This window comes from Tupaia chinensis, unplaced genomic scaffold (genome assembly GCF_000334495.1).
Source record: "Tupaia chinensis unplaced genomic scaffold, TupChi_1.0 Scaffold000187_1, whole genome shotgun sequence".
Lineage (NCBI taxonomy): Eukaryota > Metazoa > Chordata > Mammalia > Scandentia > Tupaiidae > Tupaia > Tupaia belangeri.
The window spans coordinates 1,633,318-1,651,507 of NW_006159662.1; the positions used below are offsets into that span (position 1 = coordinate 1,633,318).

Here is an 18,190-nt window from a genome sequence, read left to right on the forward strand (position 1 = left end):
CCTGTGCCGGCTCCCCAGCTCCAGCTTCAGCTTCCCCAGCCTCGAGATCAGCTCGGCCGCAAAGGTGGCGGGGTCCACGGGGGTCATCTCCTTGGGCAGGCGGTGGGTTCTCTACAGATGTGGAGGCAAGGGACGAGCACCTTTAGCAGGCCAGGCCTGCAGCAGCCACTTACCCAGAGCTGCCCGGGCCCAGGGATGCACGACGTGTCCCCATGTTTGAGTGGAAGGCGGATGGCGGGGTGGCCCGGGCTGCACAGGGTTTTTATGCTTTGGCGCCGCGGACTCATGGAGAGCCATGGTCCCCACCAGCGTTTGCCGTGGGCTGGAGCAGTTGGTCGCACTCCGAGAGGCCCTGCTTGTTCTCTCTGTAGTACAACCAGCCCATCAGTAGCTACTCTGAAGTAGAAAATCTTCAAAGACTGTTGTCAAACATCAAAAAAAAAACGAAAGGAGAGAGAGAGAAAGAAAAAAAAAGGCAGCCCTCTGAGGTGGGGAGGGGAGAGGGACCAACTTAAGGAATAAAAAGTAGAGTCTAAACAGAAAGGGAGTTGGAAATTTAAAAAAATAAGATTGGAAAGGAGGTGGGGGAGGGAGTCAAGCGGCCCCAGATCAGAGAAGAAGTGGTAATTTATTTCCTGGCCGCACACTGCGCACCTTTGAGGTGGTGTTGTCTCAACACTGTCCTCGAGCTCCCTCGTTTTTCTCCTCCCCTCCTCCCCATCTCTTTGTACAGAAAATGAAGAAAGCTGCTGCAGGCTAGTAGCAGAACACTGCTGAGCTCGGCTGCCTGAAGCCGATCTATCAAGGGAAAAGGGAACATCTCCAAATCAAGTGCAGAATATAAAAAGGCACCGAGAACGCCTGCCAAAAGCAGCAAACAGAGAGCACCCCCGCTGCCCAGCTTTCTGTCCTCTCTGTCATCTGGCCCCCCACCCAGCCCCCCACCCCACCAGTGGTGCTGCCTCCTTTTTCCTCATCGCTGGGCTCTCACCTTGTCTTTGGGTGGGGCAGGGGAAGCAGAAAGCCAACCTGCACAGGTCGGCACCTCGTCGGGCCTCGCCAGGGCGGCCCAGCTCCCTGCCAGCCAGAGGGGAGAGGGCCCCGTGTGCAAGATGACCGTCCTCACACAGACTAGCTGTGCGCAGCCCCCATCAAAGCGCTGCCTGATGGGGAAAGTCGATTTGCACACCCCAGGACAAAATCAGCTAATTTACAAGCCTGGGCCATAGAACTCTTCTTTGTTAACACACATATCCCCAGTTGGGAAGAATAAACAACTCTATGTCATCAATACTATTGTATGGGGGCCAGGGGGTGATGCTGGAGGTACCCAGAGAAGCGATCTTAATATGCTAATTTCAAGACAAGGTAAGTCTGCCCTTGTGCGAGGAGCTTTCAGAGAAGGCATACAATCCGTGTACTCATGGAATTTGGGATTAACAATTCGATGCATTAATTTTCTAAATGCAACATAACCAGACAGACCGATGGATTTTCTGAGGCTGGCAGGAAGGATTCATAGCTGCTGCAAGCTGCATGCCGTTCCCCTCCTGGAGGAAGAACTACCTGGCTTTCAGGCTGTTAAGAGACACAGCCCTGAGATGGAGATGCAGACAGGGAAGGGAGGGGCACCTCTGAGTATGGGAGCAGGGAGGCACGCGCTACCTGTTTCCACAGGGGAAAAAAGAAGAGATTCCAGAAAAGCCCTTCAGCCACCAATCAATCGCAAGAAGAAGCTGCCCACAGGATCTTCACTTCCAAACACTTCATTCATTCAGCATTTGTTTTTTGTTGTTGTTGTTTTTTGAGAGGTTTTTGCTATAGGGCATGTGCGCTCGCCAGACAGAGAGAGAGACAGAGAGAAAGAAAGCGAGAAATCACCCCCCAGGGGGGATGGCCACGCCGCAATCCCTTCTCCTCCATTCTCTTCTTGGGATCTTGGGCATGCACGCACACACGCCTGGCGTGAGTTTTAAGCCACCGGGTCCAGGACACGAACCGCAGTCGACTACATGGGAGTCCAGCGACATAGCCATTATGCTAACTGCTGGTCCCTCATTCAGCATTTGTTAAGACACATGGTCAACAGCAGGTGCTAAGCCAGGTTCTCAGAAATAGATGAGACAGAACAGCTGCCCTCCAGGGCTTCAGAAGACAGTACGAGGAAAGGCCATGTAAACAGATCAGTGGGTGACTGATGACCACGGTGTGGTCAACACAAGTAACAGAATGTCCCAGGGATGTGACTTTCCTCCTCGGATTTTCTCATTTATGCACTCTACTCTTTGCTGAGCATCTATTATGTGTCAGGCACTGTTCTAGTGTCTCTGATACAGATGTTAACAGAATAGCCCAAACTCCACTGTCCTCAGTTTCTTCCTCTGAGAGAACCTTCTTTGTAAAATTCAGAAAATGTGAAGACTCAAAAGTAGGTCAACCTTGAACCTCATAAATGCATCTCTCTGTTCAACCTCACATCCCAAAGGACCACGTAAGGCCTCATCCAGTTCTCCTCTCTCCCCTTCCCCTACCTTTCGTATATCCCCCCACACACCTCCCAGCCCTTTGTCAGGGCTCAACATGGCAGCCAACAGCAGCCTCTCCCATCCAGGCCATACTCACCGGGAAATGAGGTAGAGACACTTGGCCATTGGCCTTCACACTGCGATGCATTTCTCTCTGGAGCTGCTTCTTACTCCCCATGCGATAAGGAGGGATTCCATCTCTAAGGAAAAAGGAAAGACAGAACCCACAAGGTCACGAGGACATTGTCGGTACATGGGCTGACCCACACATGCCATTCTGAGAGCCTGCCAACAGACAGGGCGACACACGAGATGCCATGTGTCTCTAGACGTCATCACTGTTCCAAGGAGAAGGATTCATCCACGACCAGACTGCCACACACACTTCAAATCCTGCCGATCAGTCACCCCAGGAAACCTGGCTCCCTCTAGGGTGCGGGAGCATCAACTCAAAAGTTCAGTGAGCTAATCTCCAGAATCCTTGTCTTAGAAGTGGGTCACACTCCAGCCACCTGGACGAAGGTGAGTCTTCACCCCTCTATTTCACAGGTGCTCCCAGCAGGAGACTCCTGAGCCCCTCTGGCCTTCCCAACAGTTGGCCACCACTGCAACATACTGCCCTGAATCAGGAAACCAGTGTTTTTCAGAGAGCCCCAGGACAAAGACCAAACACACAGGCTAAACCAGGCATTAGTGAAGGTGTGCTAATTCTTCAATATCAACCTCCCAGTTGTTTCCAGATTTCTCCTTTTGATAAACCACGGTTCCTTCCTTCCACCAGCTCCAAACCTCACTAGCCCAACCAAGTCATTATCAGAGACATGATTGGTGTGGGTGTAAAGAGAAAAGCCCTTACTGTGTGGCTTTCTGCAGTTCATTAAAATATGAGTACCTATTACGTGCCAGACCTTCTCCCAGGTACAAGGCAAGAGTAGATGGTGAAGGGGACACAAAATCCAAACAGCTGTCTGTGTGACATTCACATCCCAATGGAGTGGCACAGGCAAGGAGCAAACATGAGCACATGATCTGCTCGTTGTGTGGAAGGTGGCAACAAGAAGGGGGAAGAGAGAATCCCTGGGAGGTAGAAGAGCTGTGGATTTTACATTTTTCTAAATAAGAATTACTTACTTACGTACGTATTTATTTTAAGTTTGCTATAGGCACATGTACTCACCAGAGAGACAGAAAGTGAGAAAGCAAGCTGCTAGCTCCAGGACTCAAACCATGATCGGCCATGTGGGAGTTCGACGTCCTAACCACCATGCCCCCTGCTGGCCTCAGAGACCTTATTTTCAATTTTCCAAAGGGTGCATGCATTTGCCGGAAAGCACTCCCCACCCACATGGGGAATGATCATACCACAATCCCTTCTCCTCCATTTCTCCTTCCTTTCTAGATTTCGGGCACACACGCTTGGCCTATTTTTTGAGCTACCAGGTCCAGGACTCAAACCACATAGCCATGGGGTACTCAGCTACTTAACCACCAGACCACTGTCTGGCCCAAGAGACTGAATGATTTTTTTTCTTTATTCACAGTAGAGAGAGAGAGTGTGTGTGTGTGTGTGTGTGTGTGTGTGTGTGTGTGCAGGAGAGTGAAAGAGGAGCACCCTCCACAGAGTCTGGTCACACCCCAAACCCCCTCCTCCAGTCCTCCAGAACATTGGATCTTGGGTGCTTACATGTGTGCCTTGTTTCAGGCTAGCTGGGCTGGGTATATGAACAGTGGTCACCATGTGAGATCCTGTTTCTCTGAAGCAGTGTTTTACCACTAAGCCAGGGAGCAGGCCCTAGAAATTGTGATTTTTAAATGGGGGTGGGAGGAAGTCCTGTCATTGAAGTTACTGGGAAGATGACCTCTGAACAAAAGATCTGAAGAAGTATGGGCCCCAATGTCCTTCTTCATGTGTGAGACACACGTGTGCACACGTGTAACTTAAAAGCCTCCATTCTAGCTAGTGTTCACCAAAAACATGACCTGGAGTTGCTATAATTCTCTTTCTTTCTTCCTTTCTTTTTTAAGAACTTGGTTCTTGAGAGCAGAAGAAAGGTCAAGGTGTAACTATGCTCCCTTCCAGAGGCCACTTATTCACAAAAGCCTCAGGGCTCACACATTTCCATAATGAATCATACTTTGAGGCTGTAAATATTGAAATTAGGTATTTGGTTATTTCCCTTTCCCTGGTGTTTTACTCATGCTAAGGTGGAAGGAAGAAAAACATCTCTGGCTAATCAGCAGTGGGTGAAAATTAGTAGTGCCTAAAAATACCCAGGGAGCAGCCTGGGGGGTAACTGGTCGACCTCTAGCTCCTTAGCTGTGTTGCCCCTGAATTGTAAGTGGCTGCATTTTCCAGAAAACAGGACTACAAAAGGGACAATGATGCATGTGAGTCCAATCTTGGCTAAGGAATGATGGCATTGAGGGTATAGGGAGAAAAGAGAGAGATCAGTATCTAAAGCAAAAACTTACAAATTTGAGTCCTGCCCCAGAGAAGTCCAGAAGGAGATGGAGAGCAAGCACCGTGGGAAGGGTTAACTTGTTAAGTCATTGCTGTTAAGAAACAAGTCTCCCAGTCAGCCTCCTACTCCCTGAGACTTAGAACTTAACCAGGCCCTTGAAGGTGGAGGATAGACGTGTAAGCCTGACAACCTACAGAGCCTCCTGAAGTTTATCAGAATTCAATGTTCTCACCTTGGTACTGCTGACCAGACCCAGGAGAAAGCCAGACTCCCATAAGCCTGCCTGGCTTGACCAGCCATCGAGTTCCACTCAGGGCAAATGGCTCCAGCTAGAGGCCACCCCTCCCATGTGCCATGTTCCTACTGTGGTTGGATACTGTATCAGACAGCTTCACAAGAACCTCAATGAACCATGTATTACAGATGGCAAACACACTTGGGAACTCGCCTGGAGGGTAGTGATTGGTCCAGGATCCCAGTAAGAGCAGCTGTGGGGCTCCAGGACAGGTTTCTCTAACTCACCTACACTCAGCACCCTCGTGTGAAGGTGCCTCTCCCACCTCCACCAAAGGAGCCAAGGTTCCTTATGGTCTGAAGTGGAAAAGCCAACTCCTAAGGCCCAAGGAGTCACCTGACATTCTAGAGGAATGAATGGGAAATGTTAGAAAGGCCTCCTCTACTACTCTATATGCACTGTCTATGGGCATGCCAGGTGCTTCCTAAGGCACCTTGAATATTGCCCTATCACCGGAAACCCCTGGGAAGGCAAGAGAGGCAGACTCACAGACTAGGTCTTCTGTAGGTCTGTCCGACTTCAGTTACCCCGGAGCTGCCAGACTGTGTCCACACCCCTCTCTTGGCCAGTTCCTCTTCCAAAGACTCCATAAGTGAATGAACAGCTCTGCATCAGGACTCTTCCTGACCATCTTGAAGGGCAGACGTTAAGGCCCCAAAGGCCTCTACTATAATATAAATGATGTGAGGCTTCAAGAGTTCTAGAAGAGTCCCCTACTCAGCCACTCCAAGACTCTGCCCTAAAGTTTCCTCTAGTCTCTTCCCTTTCCTTCCCTCCCTCTCAGATGGAATCAGTGGTAAGGCTTCTGTACCTATTTCACTTTCTCCAAATAAGGTAGAAAAAGGAGAAGAAAAACAGGGGGTGGGATGGGGGCTAGGAAGTAGATCACTGCCAGATTGAAGGCAGGAGGAACAAATGAGCTCCCAAGCGCCCCCACGCTCCCACCCACACATCCCATTACACTCAGGGCAGGTGAAGGATGGAACTACAGGAAAGGCAACTAGTAACCAGAGCAGAAAGGGAGATTTCAGCTTATAGTTGCTCAGAGAAGCTTTGCAGGCTCTGTTGATTTCCTCTGGTCAAGACTCTTCTTCCAAAACAGCCCCTCACTCCAAACGGGGCCTCTCTTTTTCATTCAAGCTCTCAAAGTCTATGATCAGTTTCCTGGCTGCTCAAAACTGCAGGTTGAAGAGCGCCAGAGTTTTGGTCCCTCTACGGTCTCCTTTAATTATAGACATTTTAGCTAACGAGCCCGCTGCCGGGCCCAGCTGTTTCTGGGGACCACTGATTTTGAAGTGCGGACTCCACTTAGCTGCCATTTAAGCCGAGCCAATTAGCTTAGCCTTTTGACTCCGCCGTGCCCGACCTAACCTGAATGTCATTTTCCAGCGGCTTTGAAATAGCAGACTCATGCACACATGTGTCCACTCGCATCTTCATTTGGCAGCCACTCTGAAGGCAGCCTCTGATCACAGCCAACATCAAAAGCCTGGTTTGTAAGATAAGGTAATATTTGAAGTTCACTCAGATGCATTCCCTGGTGTCCAAAGTAAACCTCCATAAATAAGATATAAGAAAATAAAAATAAATAACTCGTGCCACTCCCTGTGTGGAATGCAAGAAAATTATCTTGTGGTAATCTGGGGACATTGAGAGCAGAAGCGGCTGGGAGAAGGTTCCATGCTGTCAGTCAGGCTTTCGTGATTCTGGTTTCCTGGCTAACTCTGACTCCACGGTGCACCTGGATGGCAAAGGGCCGGAGCTGCTGCTGCTTGCACCCCTCTGCTCGACTCTTCCCTAAGCCTCATGGCGTGGAATGGCCACAGTCCTTCTGCCCCCAGCACTCTAAGCAGTGGGTTAAGAATTTGGCAACGGGACTGGTAGGTGGATGGGTGGTTAAGGTGCTGGACTCCTATATGGCTGACTGCAGTTCAAGTCCCAGACCTGGAGGCTTGCTTTCTCACTTTTCCTTTTTCTCTGTCTCTGTCTAGTCAAATTTAAACGTAATAATAGCAGATAATATTAAATAAATTAATTTTTTAAAGAATTTAACAGAGTATGGCAGTCAACTTCCCCTTCCCCCCAAAATTAAAAGGCCATTTCTTCTGCGAATCCAAGTTTCAAACTAACGGACTCATAAAACAGGCTTCTCAGAGGCCTGTGATGGGGATCCAAATCCCCAGCGATCTTTCACAGAACTTTTTAAGTAGCAGGAAGACAGGTCAGCAGTGGGCTTTGGGAGAAGGCAATGATTTCATTGAAAGTCTCTCTGCCTGCTAGGAACACCCAGGCCTCAGTGTGCAGCCCTGGAGTAACCAAGTGCAGGCCGGCCTGCCCAACGTCTACCCAGGCCTTCTGCAAAGGCCCCCGGGACTTAATTGGTTCTGCCGCAAATGAGACGATTGCTTCCCTGGGCTTGTGTCTAATGAACTCCAACCTTCTGGAGTCTATTGAAGGCTGCCGGTGACCCCCTCTCCTCCCTCCCCAGCCCTGTCCCCTCCCCAGCTCCCAGCAGGACAGCCGGGCCCCCTCCCCGCCCCTCCCAGCCTGTGCTGGCCATTGTGACCAGGAGAAACAGCCAGGGCTCTTTTCATGCTTTATGGGGCGCCTATTCACTTGTTCAAGGAAATTTCAAAGGGGCCTGCTACCCTCTTATCCCCTCTAAGCTTCCCTGGATGAACAATGCACTGAAAGCGATTCAGTTCAGCTTTTCATCCCCACACACTTTATTTCTCGCTCGGCGCTCTCATCTGCACGAGGCCCACAATTGGCAGAGCTCTGAAGAGGGGGTCTAATCCCAGCCCTGGGAATCCCGGGTGACCGCCCGACACTGGGCAGATCACACACACACCCAGGGCCAGCCGGCCAAAAAGCGCCTCCACAGCCCCAAGCTTTCGGTTCACGCTAAGTCTACTGAGCAGGAGAGTAGGGCGGGCCCCGGGCTCCCTCACGCCTGGCACCCGATGACAGCTTGTGACCCACAGGAACCCCTGGGTGTGAACAAGTCCGTGTCCAGTGGGCCCTTGGTTCTGGAGACCGTTTAGTCCTTCATCGTAGACAGGTGAGACAAATGCCCAAGGGACAGTGATCCCACACTGATGCCACGTGCACCCCACATGCACACCCAGATGTGTGCAGCCCTGATCGTCACCTGACCACCTGCCCAGGGGCTGGAAGAAGGCGCAGAACCACCCAGCGCTGCCGGGAAGACAGCCAGGGCCAGGAGCCCCCGGGTCTCCCAGCATCACAGATACTTTCTCTAGGCTTCCTGGTTTACTCAACGACAGTCTAAGGCAGCTCCAAGGGGATCTTATGATACCCAGAGGTCCTGCCACCAAGGACCCAGAGGTACTACCATGCCTCAAAGAGGAAGTTGCTCCGTGAGATTTGCCCTTTCCCATCTCCACATCAAACCAGACTTTACCAATCTGCGGGCCAACTGTCACTACCTAGAACAGGTGACCAGAAAAGGGGACATCTGACCACTCCCTCACCAAAGTGAGGGAGTCCACAAAGTGCTTTACCTAAAAGGGGAAGACGTGAGAGTTTTGGAGCTTTAAAGTCACCGCTTAAAAAACTGACAGTGGGGCCAGCAGGTAGCATAGTGGTTAAGGGCGCTGAACTCCCACACCTCTGGTTCAAGTCCTGGACCTAGCAACTTGCTTTCTCACTTTGTCTCATTCCATCTCTCTCTGATAAAATATAAATAAATAAATAAAGTTAAATAAAATAATTCTTAACAAAACAAAAAGTGACATAGTTGGGGTCATCAGGTGGCAGGGTGGTTAAGGTGCTGGATCCCACATGGCTGACTCTCCAGCTTGAACCAAGTGCAAGTACAAGCGTGCTCAAAACCCCTGCAGGAGAACAGAAGGAAGGAACTGCTGCTGCGGAGTGGCCATGCCTCCCTGTGGGGGGTTTCTCACTTCCCTTCTCTGTCTCTCTCCTGCAGGCGCATGTGGCAAAAATCTTTAAAAAAAAAAAAAAACCAACAGTGTTTCTTCTGGGAAAGTGATAAGAGAAAAGAAATGGGGAGACTGCAGGGGAGAACTCAAACTTGCTCCTGTCTGTACTCCCCCACCCCAACCAGGTAAAACAGAAAGCAGACCAATCACTAATTAATAAAACTAAAAGAAACCCAGAGTGGGGGGTCTCATAACCAGATGGTCCTAGTATCACGCACACATGTGGGGACCAAGGCTCAGCTTGGCCTGGGTTCGAATTCTGTCTGGCATGAAGGGCTCTGGGATGCATTTCCTCATTCGTCAAAGTCACCAGTCACTGCCTACTTTCCCAACTGGGTCTTGTGAGGATCCCACAGACACAAGTATGGAGGTTGCACCCAAGTTATCTCATCATGAACCCCAAAGACCATCTCAGTGATGGGAACTGACACCCAGTCAAGGATGAGGAAGCAAGCCAAAAACAGTCTCTAAGAAAATGAAACAGAAGCCCTAGAGTCTTACGTAAACTACCTTTTGACTTAGGAGATTCACGCAATGCCTTCAACTCAGTTCCAACCTACTCTTAGTTTCTTCACGCGATCCACAAGTTAACAGATGCTAAAGGAATGATGCTTGCTAGAAGCAAACACACTGACAACAGCGGAAAATGACAGAAGAGAGAAAAACTGAAGTGCGGGGAAGGGGCGGGATCAGGCCAGTATGTGTCAGGGCAGACAGCCCTATACCACCTCTTCTGTAAAACTACGACACAGTAAGAAAACAGATTCTAAGATTGTTTTTGTACAATCAAGAAAAATTATGCCTTATCTATTAATATCCAATAAAGATACAGCAAAATGTTCTCTCAGGAAACAGATCCATCAAAGGATGATTCTTTTTTTTAAAAGAATTATTTTATTTTAACTTTATTTATTATTATCATTATTATTTTTCAGTTTGATCAGAGAAAGACAGAGAGAGAGAGAGAGAGGAAGTGAGAAAGCAAGCCACCAGGTTCGAGACTTGAACCATGGTCGGCCATGTGGGAGTCCAGTGCCTTTAACCACCATGCCACTTGCCGGCCCCAAGGATGATTCTTTTTAAGTATGTATACTTAAAAGGGTTCGGCCAAGGGCCAGCAGGTGGCATGGTGGTTAAGGCACTGGACTCCCACACAGTCCTAGAACTAGTGGCTTAAAAATCACACCAGGTGCGTGTGCGTGTGTGCCCAAAATATCAGGAAGAGAATGAAACAGAAGGGACTGCAGCCTCACCATTCCCCCCCCAGGGGGGGGGATGTGATTTCTCACTTTTCTCTCTCTCTCTCTCTCTCATGTGCTCTCTAGCAGGTACATGCACCCTATGTCAGAAACATTAAAAAAGAAAGAAAGAAAGAAAGAAAGAAAAGAAGAAGAGGGGGGCCGGCAGGTGGAAGGGTGGCTAAGAGTGCTGGACTCCCACATGGCCAACCGTGGTTCGAGTCCCGGATCCAGTGGCTTGCTTTCTCACTTTCCCTCTCTCTCTTTCTCACTCTGTCCCTCTCTGGTCAAATTAAAATAAATAAGTAAATAAATAAATAAATAAATAAATAAAATTTTAAAAATTCTTTAAAAAAAAGAAAGAAAAGAAGAGTTCCATCAATATACAGCCAAGCCACGGTGGCACACAGCACTGCTTCTTGGGAGGTTGAAAGCCACACAGGAGGCACACGCTGGCCTTCTGGGTCAACCTGAACATGGTGGGCATAGCTGTGCACACCTGTAATCCTAGCAATTGGTAGAGCGAGATCTTGTCAAACATACTTACCTCTGCATCTCTCTTTCTCATAAAGGAAATAATATAATAATGATAAAGAACTCGATCAGAAGGAAATAATATAATAATGATAAAGAATTCAATCATTATGGAAAACGTATTTCTTGGAAGTCTCTCATTTCTCCACACTGGGTGAATGCCCTTGTTCTCTTTTCACTAATGCCAAAATGCTATTCTTTTATTAAAACAGAATCATGTCCCTTCGACATCTCTCTCTTCCTTTACTAACAAGGTGATCTGAGGTAACACAAGAAAAGCTACCAGGAAAAATCAATAGTACAGTCCCAAACTAACCTCATCGGCTTTCCCTCCAACTGGTCTCATGCCACAGGTCAACCAACAGGACACTGGCCAACAGAAACCAGATAGTTTCAAACAAACTGGAAGAATAGATGGTCTAGTTTTTGGAAGCTAAAGGGAGCAAACTCTAAATAAGTATGCCAGAACTTACACCGCTCAATGGATTTGCCTTTTAAAACTGTTCCCTCAGTGGACAAAATTCTGACTCCAAAACTTTTGTTGAATAGCCTTCAAAGACCATCTCTGAAAAAGTGATTCTCAACTGGGTGTTGAGTGAAAAGCCTTTAGGAAATTTTACCCAAGCTCATTCAGGTTCCACCCTGGGTCTCCTGAATTAAAACCTCAGAGGGTTGAGCCAGCAGGTGGAGTAGTGGTTATGTGCTGGATCTCACATAGTGATTCCATGGTTTGAGTCCGGGACCTGGCAGATTGAAAAATATGCCTGATGCGTGTATGTGCGTGCCCAAAATCCTGAGAGGAGTATGGAGGAAAAGGGATTGTGGTGTGCCCATTTCCCCCTTGGGGGCTGATTTCTCACTGTCCTTACCTTTCTGTATGTCTCTGTCTCCTCTCTCCAGCAAGGGCACATGCTCTAAGGTAAAAACACCTACACACTACACACACACACACAACACGCCTACACACTGTACACACACTCCCTATGAGACTCATGGAGAATTGCTGCTCTCTATCTATCTAGAGATCACTCCATCCTGACCTCAGATGACCTACATCACAACGCAAAGCAAAATTTCTCTCCATGGCCTGCTCACCTTTTCAGACCACCCCAACAACTTGCATTATTTTCAGACTCAAAGCCGTACATTAACAATAGATGTAAGATCAGAGGCGACTTTGGACAGAGCCCCTCCTAGATACAGTCCCCAGCATGTGACACAGTAGGCACTCCACCAACATTTCTGGAATTGAGCAATATCCATTTAAACATACCATGTGACATCACATATAGTGGCCCTTTAGAGATTTCTGGCTTTTGACCCCACCTTCAATGCCTCTTCCTACAAAAGCAATGAAGATCTAAAAAAAACCCTTTTTTTTTTTGGAGAGGTTTTTGCTATAGGGCACCCGCACTCTCCAGAAAGACAGAGACAGACAGAAAGTGAGAAATCACCCCCCAGGGAGGATGGCCATGACACAATCTCTTCTCCTCCATTCTCCTCTCCGGATCTTGAGCATGCACACACACGCGTCCCCTGTGAGTTTAAGCCACTGGGTCTGGGACTCAAAATGCGGTCGACTACATGGGAGTCCAGCGAGACTCATGGAGAATTGCTGCTCTCTATCTATCTAGAGATCACTCCATCCTGACCTCAGATGACCTACATCACAACGCAAAGCAAAATTTCTCTCCATGGCCTGCTCACCTTTTCAGACCACCCCAACAACTTGCATTATTTTCAGACTCAAAGCCGTACATTAACAATAGATGTAAGATCAGAGGCGACTTTGGACAGAGCCCCTCCTAGATACAGTCCCCAGCATGTGACACAGTAGGCACTCCACCAACATTTCTGGAATTGAGCAATATCCATTTAAACATACCATGTGACATCACATATAGTGGCCCTTTAGAGATTTCTGGCTTTTGACCCCACCTTCAATGCCTCTTCCTACAAAAGCAATGAAGATCTAAAAAAAACCCTTTTTTTTTTTGGAGAGGTTTTTGCTATAGGGCACCCGCACTCTCCAGAAAGACAGAGACAGACAGAAAGTGAGAAATCACCCCCCAGGGAGGATGGCCATGACACAATCTCTTCTCCTCCATTCTCCTCTCCGGATCTTGAGCATGCACACACACGCGTCCCCTGTGAGTTTAAGCCACTGGGTCTGGGACTCAAAATGCGGTCGACTACATGGGAGTCCAGCGACATAGCCATTAGGCCAACTGCTGGTCCTAACTTACCTGTGTTTTAATAGCAGTCTAATAATTGTCCCCAAAGGACAGCCAAAAGAAAAGTTACTCCTTGTAACTCAAGGTATCTATAGCCATCCCAACCTTCCACTGTACCGTGGGTTTTTTTATTAACGCTTTATCCCAACCTTCTCTTCTAAACTCCAAGCTTAACAATGCCCAGTCTACCATGTCACCCTCCCTGACCAACACCATCCCACTGTCATAGTCCATACCCACTAAACAACCTCCACCTCCAATACACAGGTGGGACTGGCAAAACTAGTGAGAATGACTGACCAAGTGGCTGACACCTCTGCCCAACTCTGGTGGTTCATACTCTCTGGCATGAAACTACATGGAGGCAAAAGCAGAATACTTACACGCTACTGTCCGTCATGGACATGGAATCGTCGGTCAGTGCGTCACTGGATATCTCACTGTCATTGGCACTGGTGGCTGGTGCAAAGACGTAGCCAGAACCTACGTGATACGGATTAACAGGATCGCTCCTCTTGAAAGACCTATGGGGAAAATACAAGAACAGTGCAGTCACTGACCCTCAGTGGAGGCCAGGCAGGTAATCAGGTGAGCCCCACACAGAAGGGAGCACGATCCTGCAAGGTGGATCTACAATCCAGAGCAATGCTGACCTGCTGCCCAGGTGCCCCCCTGGGCGGAAACCAAGGGCCACTAAAGAGAGATCGGTTGAGCCACTGACTCACCCTGGGCTGAAAACAGGCTGGGTTTCTCAGCACCCACCCCCCAAGAGGTGCTTCCAGGGCATCCTAGATAGCTCTAAATGCTGGCAGAGAGGAAGAATGGGGCTCTGCTCTAGGAGGGAAGCTCTAGAATGAACAGGGAGAACAACCCAGTGGTGACACAGTGTATTTCTCCTCCCTAACTACATCCAAACCTGTGCCAAAAGAACACTGTTTGGGGCCCCCCACCATCTCAAGCATCCGAATTCCCTTTCTGGGGTCTGTTAGCCTCACCCAGAGAGGTAAACAACCAGAGACCTGGTGTGGCCTCCTCACTCTGTCTGTGGGCCCTCAGTGAGTCATGTCCCTTCCCCCAGCCGTGGCTTCCTTCCTCAGGGCTGGCTTTAGCCAGGATTGCAAGGGGCAGCACAGCTGTTTCCAAAGAAGACCTTAGCCTCTCCTCTGGGTCTCTCCCTTTTGTTTTAGTGGTTTTGGGTCCCCATTTCACTTTCTTACTCTCCTCCTGGAACAACCAGTGTGCACATCCACTGCTGGACACATTGCTCTTGTGTCAATAGCAAGGAACTTAAACAGGGGAAGAGGAGGGAGGTAGACACTTTCTGCAACCCTGTGGAGCCTGGAGTGCAGGGGGCCTCATTTACAAAGATCCTGGCCTACTCCCTTGGTCCACCAAGTCTAAGCCAACAGCAAAGAGCAACTGGAGAAGGAAAAGGCTCAGAGAGGTCATAGCAGTAGGTCTCCAGATAGCCTGGCGGCTGGCAAATGAAAGAGACCACGGAAGGTCGCAATCAGGCACCCGCACAGGTTCACCAAGCTCCTCCTCACCCTTTGTGTGTCCAGCACTGTGCCGAACTTGGGGTGTACACAACCCTCTGGTCTCCTGGCCCCCATGGCCAGGTACAGATAGGTCACTATAATGTAACCTAAACATGTGACATGATAAGATGACAGAGCGTCATCATAGGCCTACAAAGAGGGCACTCCTTATGAAGGATATTTCATTCAATCCTCACTGCCCTCTGGGGGAGGCACCCTGTACATACCCAGTTTACAGATGAAGTCCAGCAACTTGTGCAGGATCACACAGCTGGAAGCGGTGGGCATGGCACTGACTCAACTGGCTGTCATTTGAGCTCTCTTTCTGCCTCCTATACAAAGACAGCCTCGACACTTGTAAAAGTCCTTCCAGAGTACGAGGCAGGACCTGAGTGACCCAGTATAGGTAATCCAGATGATGGAAAGTACTGTTCTAACAGAGATGGTGGGGGACAGCCCCCCTGGGACAGACGGGTGCAAGGTGCACTGAGATGGATGAGCAGGAGTCTGAAGAGATGACATCCAGGTCAGGGGAAAGGGAAAGGCAATGAAAAGTTTTCCATAGGTGGGGCTAGGGGGATAGGGGAATCTGACTAGTCGGAAAACTAGGAGGTAGGTCTTCAGTGAGGCCCAAGTATTGTCTTCATGAAGCAGAGAGAGGCTGGGGGCAACAGAGGTAAGGGAAGGTGGGACTAAGTGCCCAGAGAAAGTGCTCCCAGGTGCATATGGAGCACAATGGAATGAGGGTGCATGGAGGCGGGATCCTAGTGGGAAGTGGTTGCCACAATTTGGTGTGAGGGCCTCAACAGGGATCTGTGGGGATGGGAAAGGTGGTGGAGAGCCATCCTCAGGGAGCTCACATGCTAGTTGGGGTCACAAAACAATCACAAAAAGTCACAATCATATAGTTTTGGGGCCAGAATGAACCTTAAAAATTATCTAACCTGGGACCAGCAGATGGTGTAATGGTTATGTTTGCTGGATTCCCAAGTAATCGATTGTGGTTCAAGTCCCTGACCCAGCAGCTTAAAACTCATGCTAGGGGGACCAGCAGTTAATATAATGGCTATGTCGCTGGACTCCCATGTAGTCGACCACGGTTCTCCCGGACCTGGTGGCTTAAACTCATGCCGGGCACGTGTGTGTGCGTGCCCAAGATCCCAAGAGGAGAATGGAGGAGAAGGGATTGCAGCGTGGCCATCCCCCCTGGGGGGTGATTTCTCGCTTTCTATCTCTCTGTCTCTCTGTCTGTCTGGCGGGCGCACGCACCCTATAGCAAAAACCTCTCCAAAAAAAAAACTCATGCTAGGTGTGTATGTGTGCCCAAAAATCCCAAGAGGAGAGTAGAGGAGAAGGGACTGCACCATGGCTATGTCCCCTGGGAGAGGGGGGTGATTTCTCTCTTTCTTTCTCTGTCTCTGTCTCTTTAGCAAGCACACTGACCCTACAGCAAAAAATCTCTAAAAATTTTTAAAAATTAAAAAACCTAACCCAATCCCCTCAGTTTAGAAATGTTAGAGCTACCATTGGCTGAACACTTAGTTTGTGCTCAGCACCTCACCTTGCTCCACGGAGAAAAGGCTTTGGTTTCTTCACTACTGCACCCCCCAGCACCAAGAACAGAGCTAGTACCCAACAGGTGCTCAATGAACACCTGATAACCTGTCACATCCTCAAATCCTCACAACCACCCAAGGAGGTGTCCAAGTCCCAAGCAAACAAGTACCTTGTAAGAGGCTACCCATAAGAGAGAGAACAGCTGGACTTAAGCCTGTTCCACTGCACTAGGCTGAGCATACAGTCAGATCTTGGAAATTTTATGTATGCACAGAATTGACCAGAAGGTACAAGAGAAGTGTTCATGAATCCATTGAATACTTCAGGCCAAGTATCTCTGAACTGCCACTAGGACCTTATTCTGGTTCTGTTCTGTAGCAGGCAGAAGTCTTGCCACCTCACCATCTTTGTAAAGATTAAATAAAAATTATAAGTTCTTCTATGCCTTATTCCTGGTCCCTGTGTCCCGTGTACCTCCACCTGAGATTCCTGACACCAAAGATAGAAAGGAGCTGGTAAGAGCAAAAGGAAGGCAGTTGTTTTTTCTGAAGAAAACTGAAGAATGATTTAACCAGCTTTCTGTTCCTAAGAGAACACAAAAGGAGGGGATAGCTCCCTGTTTCGAAGTCCCCTCCCCACCAAAAAAATAGAATAAAGGACAAAGAGCCTTAAAAGTCAGAAAGAACAAACTACGACAAAATGGTTAGAGTAAGTCCATGGAGTGGATGGGGACTATGGAATCACCCAAGTATTTTGTTTTCTGGAAAAGAAACACTTTACTTTTCAAAACTTTCTATCTAACTTTCAATACTATGCTAATTACAAGGCCAAAGACATTTAACTCTCAAGAAGTAACTTGAAATTAAATCTGTAAAAACTTCAGCTCCATGATGATGTCTATTCAGTCAGACTCTTTGTGTTTTAGCTGCTCATATTCCTTTATTTACTATTTCTGGTGCTCTTTGCTCTTATAGATCAAAGTTGTTCTTTGACCTGAAAGACATCTGTGTAGCTAAGATGGAAATAAACTTTATCAGTTTTCAGTCTTTAACAAATGTCTTTCCTTAACTCTTGTTTGTAAAGGCTATTTTTGCTGGATATAAAATTCTAGTTTTTTTTTTTTCTTAAACTATAATTTGCTAGAGGCTCCATGTATTCACTGGAGACAAACAGTAAGAAAGCACCCCCCCATTTCATGCTGAAATCCCGTCCCCTCCATTTCTCTCCCTCCATCTGGAATTTTGGACATGCACTCAGCATGGTTTCCAATCTAACAGATTCAAGAATCAAACTGCACAGTTGGCCATGCGGGATGCAGCTGTCTTAACCACTGTACCACAGGCTGGTCCCTAAAACAGTTTTTAACTGACAGAATAATTGTACATATTTGAGGAGTACATTGTGATTTCTTTCAATGCATGAATATAATGTGCTATGATCAAGCCAAAATAATTTGTGCATCACCTCAAACATTTGTCATCCTCTGGAAATCACGTGAGTCTTTAAAACCATCCAGAGTTTCCAGCCATCAGGATGCCTGGCTGAGAGTACTGCCTCAAAGCAAGATAGACAAGATGACTTCAGGTCTCTTCCTATCATCAGGAATCCAGTAATAAGTACATTCTGCAAACTCCTGGGGACCACCAAGAAGTCAGCTGCCAGCCAACTGGGTAGAGTTGCCACCTCCTTGGTGTGAGGAATCCATGTGAAATCATGCAGTTCAAACACAGCCATCTACACCACAGTCTTACATCTTCTGAAGGGCCCATAATTGGGGGGAGGGGAGGGCTCACAAAAAAAAAAAAAAAAAAAAAAAAAAAAAAGGCCAAAAAAACCAAAAAA

The 18,190-nt window shown here is 48.2% G+C and overlaps 1 protein-coding gene across 2 annotated transcripts in view; it reads right to left on the reverse strand.

Moving 5' to 3' along the window:
- AXIN2 (axin 2) overlaps positions 1-18,190 on the reverse strand; it is a 36,112-nt gene that overhangs the window by 10,906 nt on the left and 7,016 nt on the right. For both annotated transcript variants that reach the window (XM_027771154.1, XM_027771155.1), the window contains exons 2-3: positions 13,637-13,777; positions 2,623-2,725 (exon numbers count right to left, since the gene is read on the reverse strand). In XM_027771154.1, coding sequence (XP_027626955.1) covers positions 2,623-2,725; positions 13,637-13,777 — 244 coding nt within the window. The remainder of the gene's footprint in view (positions 1-2,622; positions 2,726-13,636; positions 13,778-18,190) is intronic.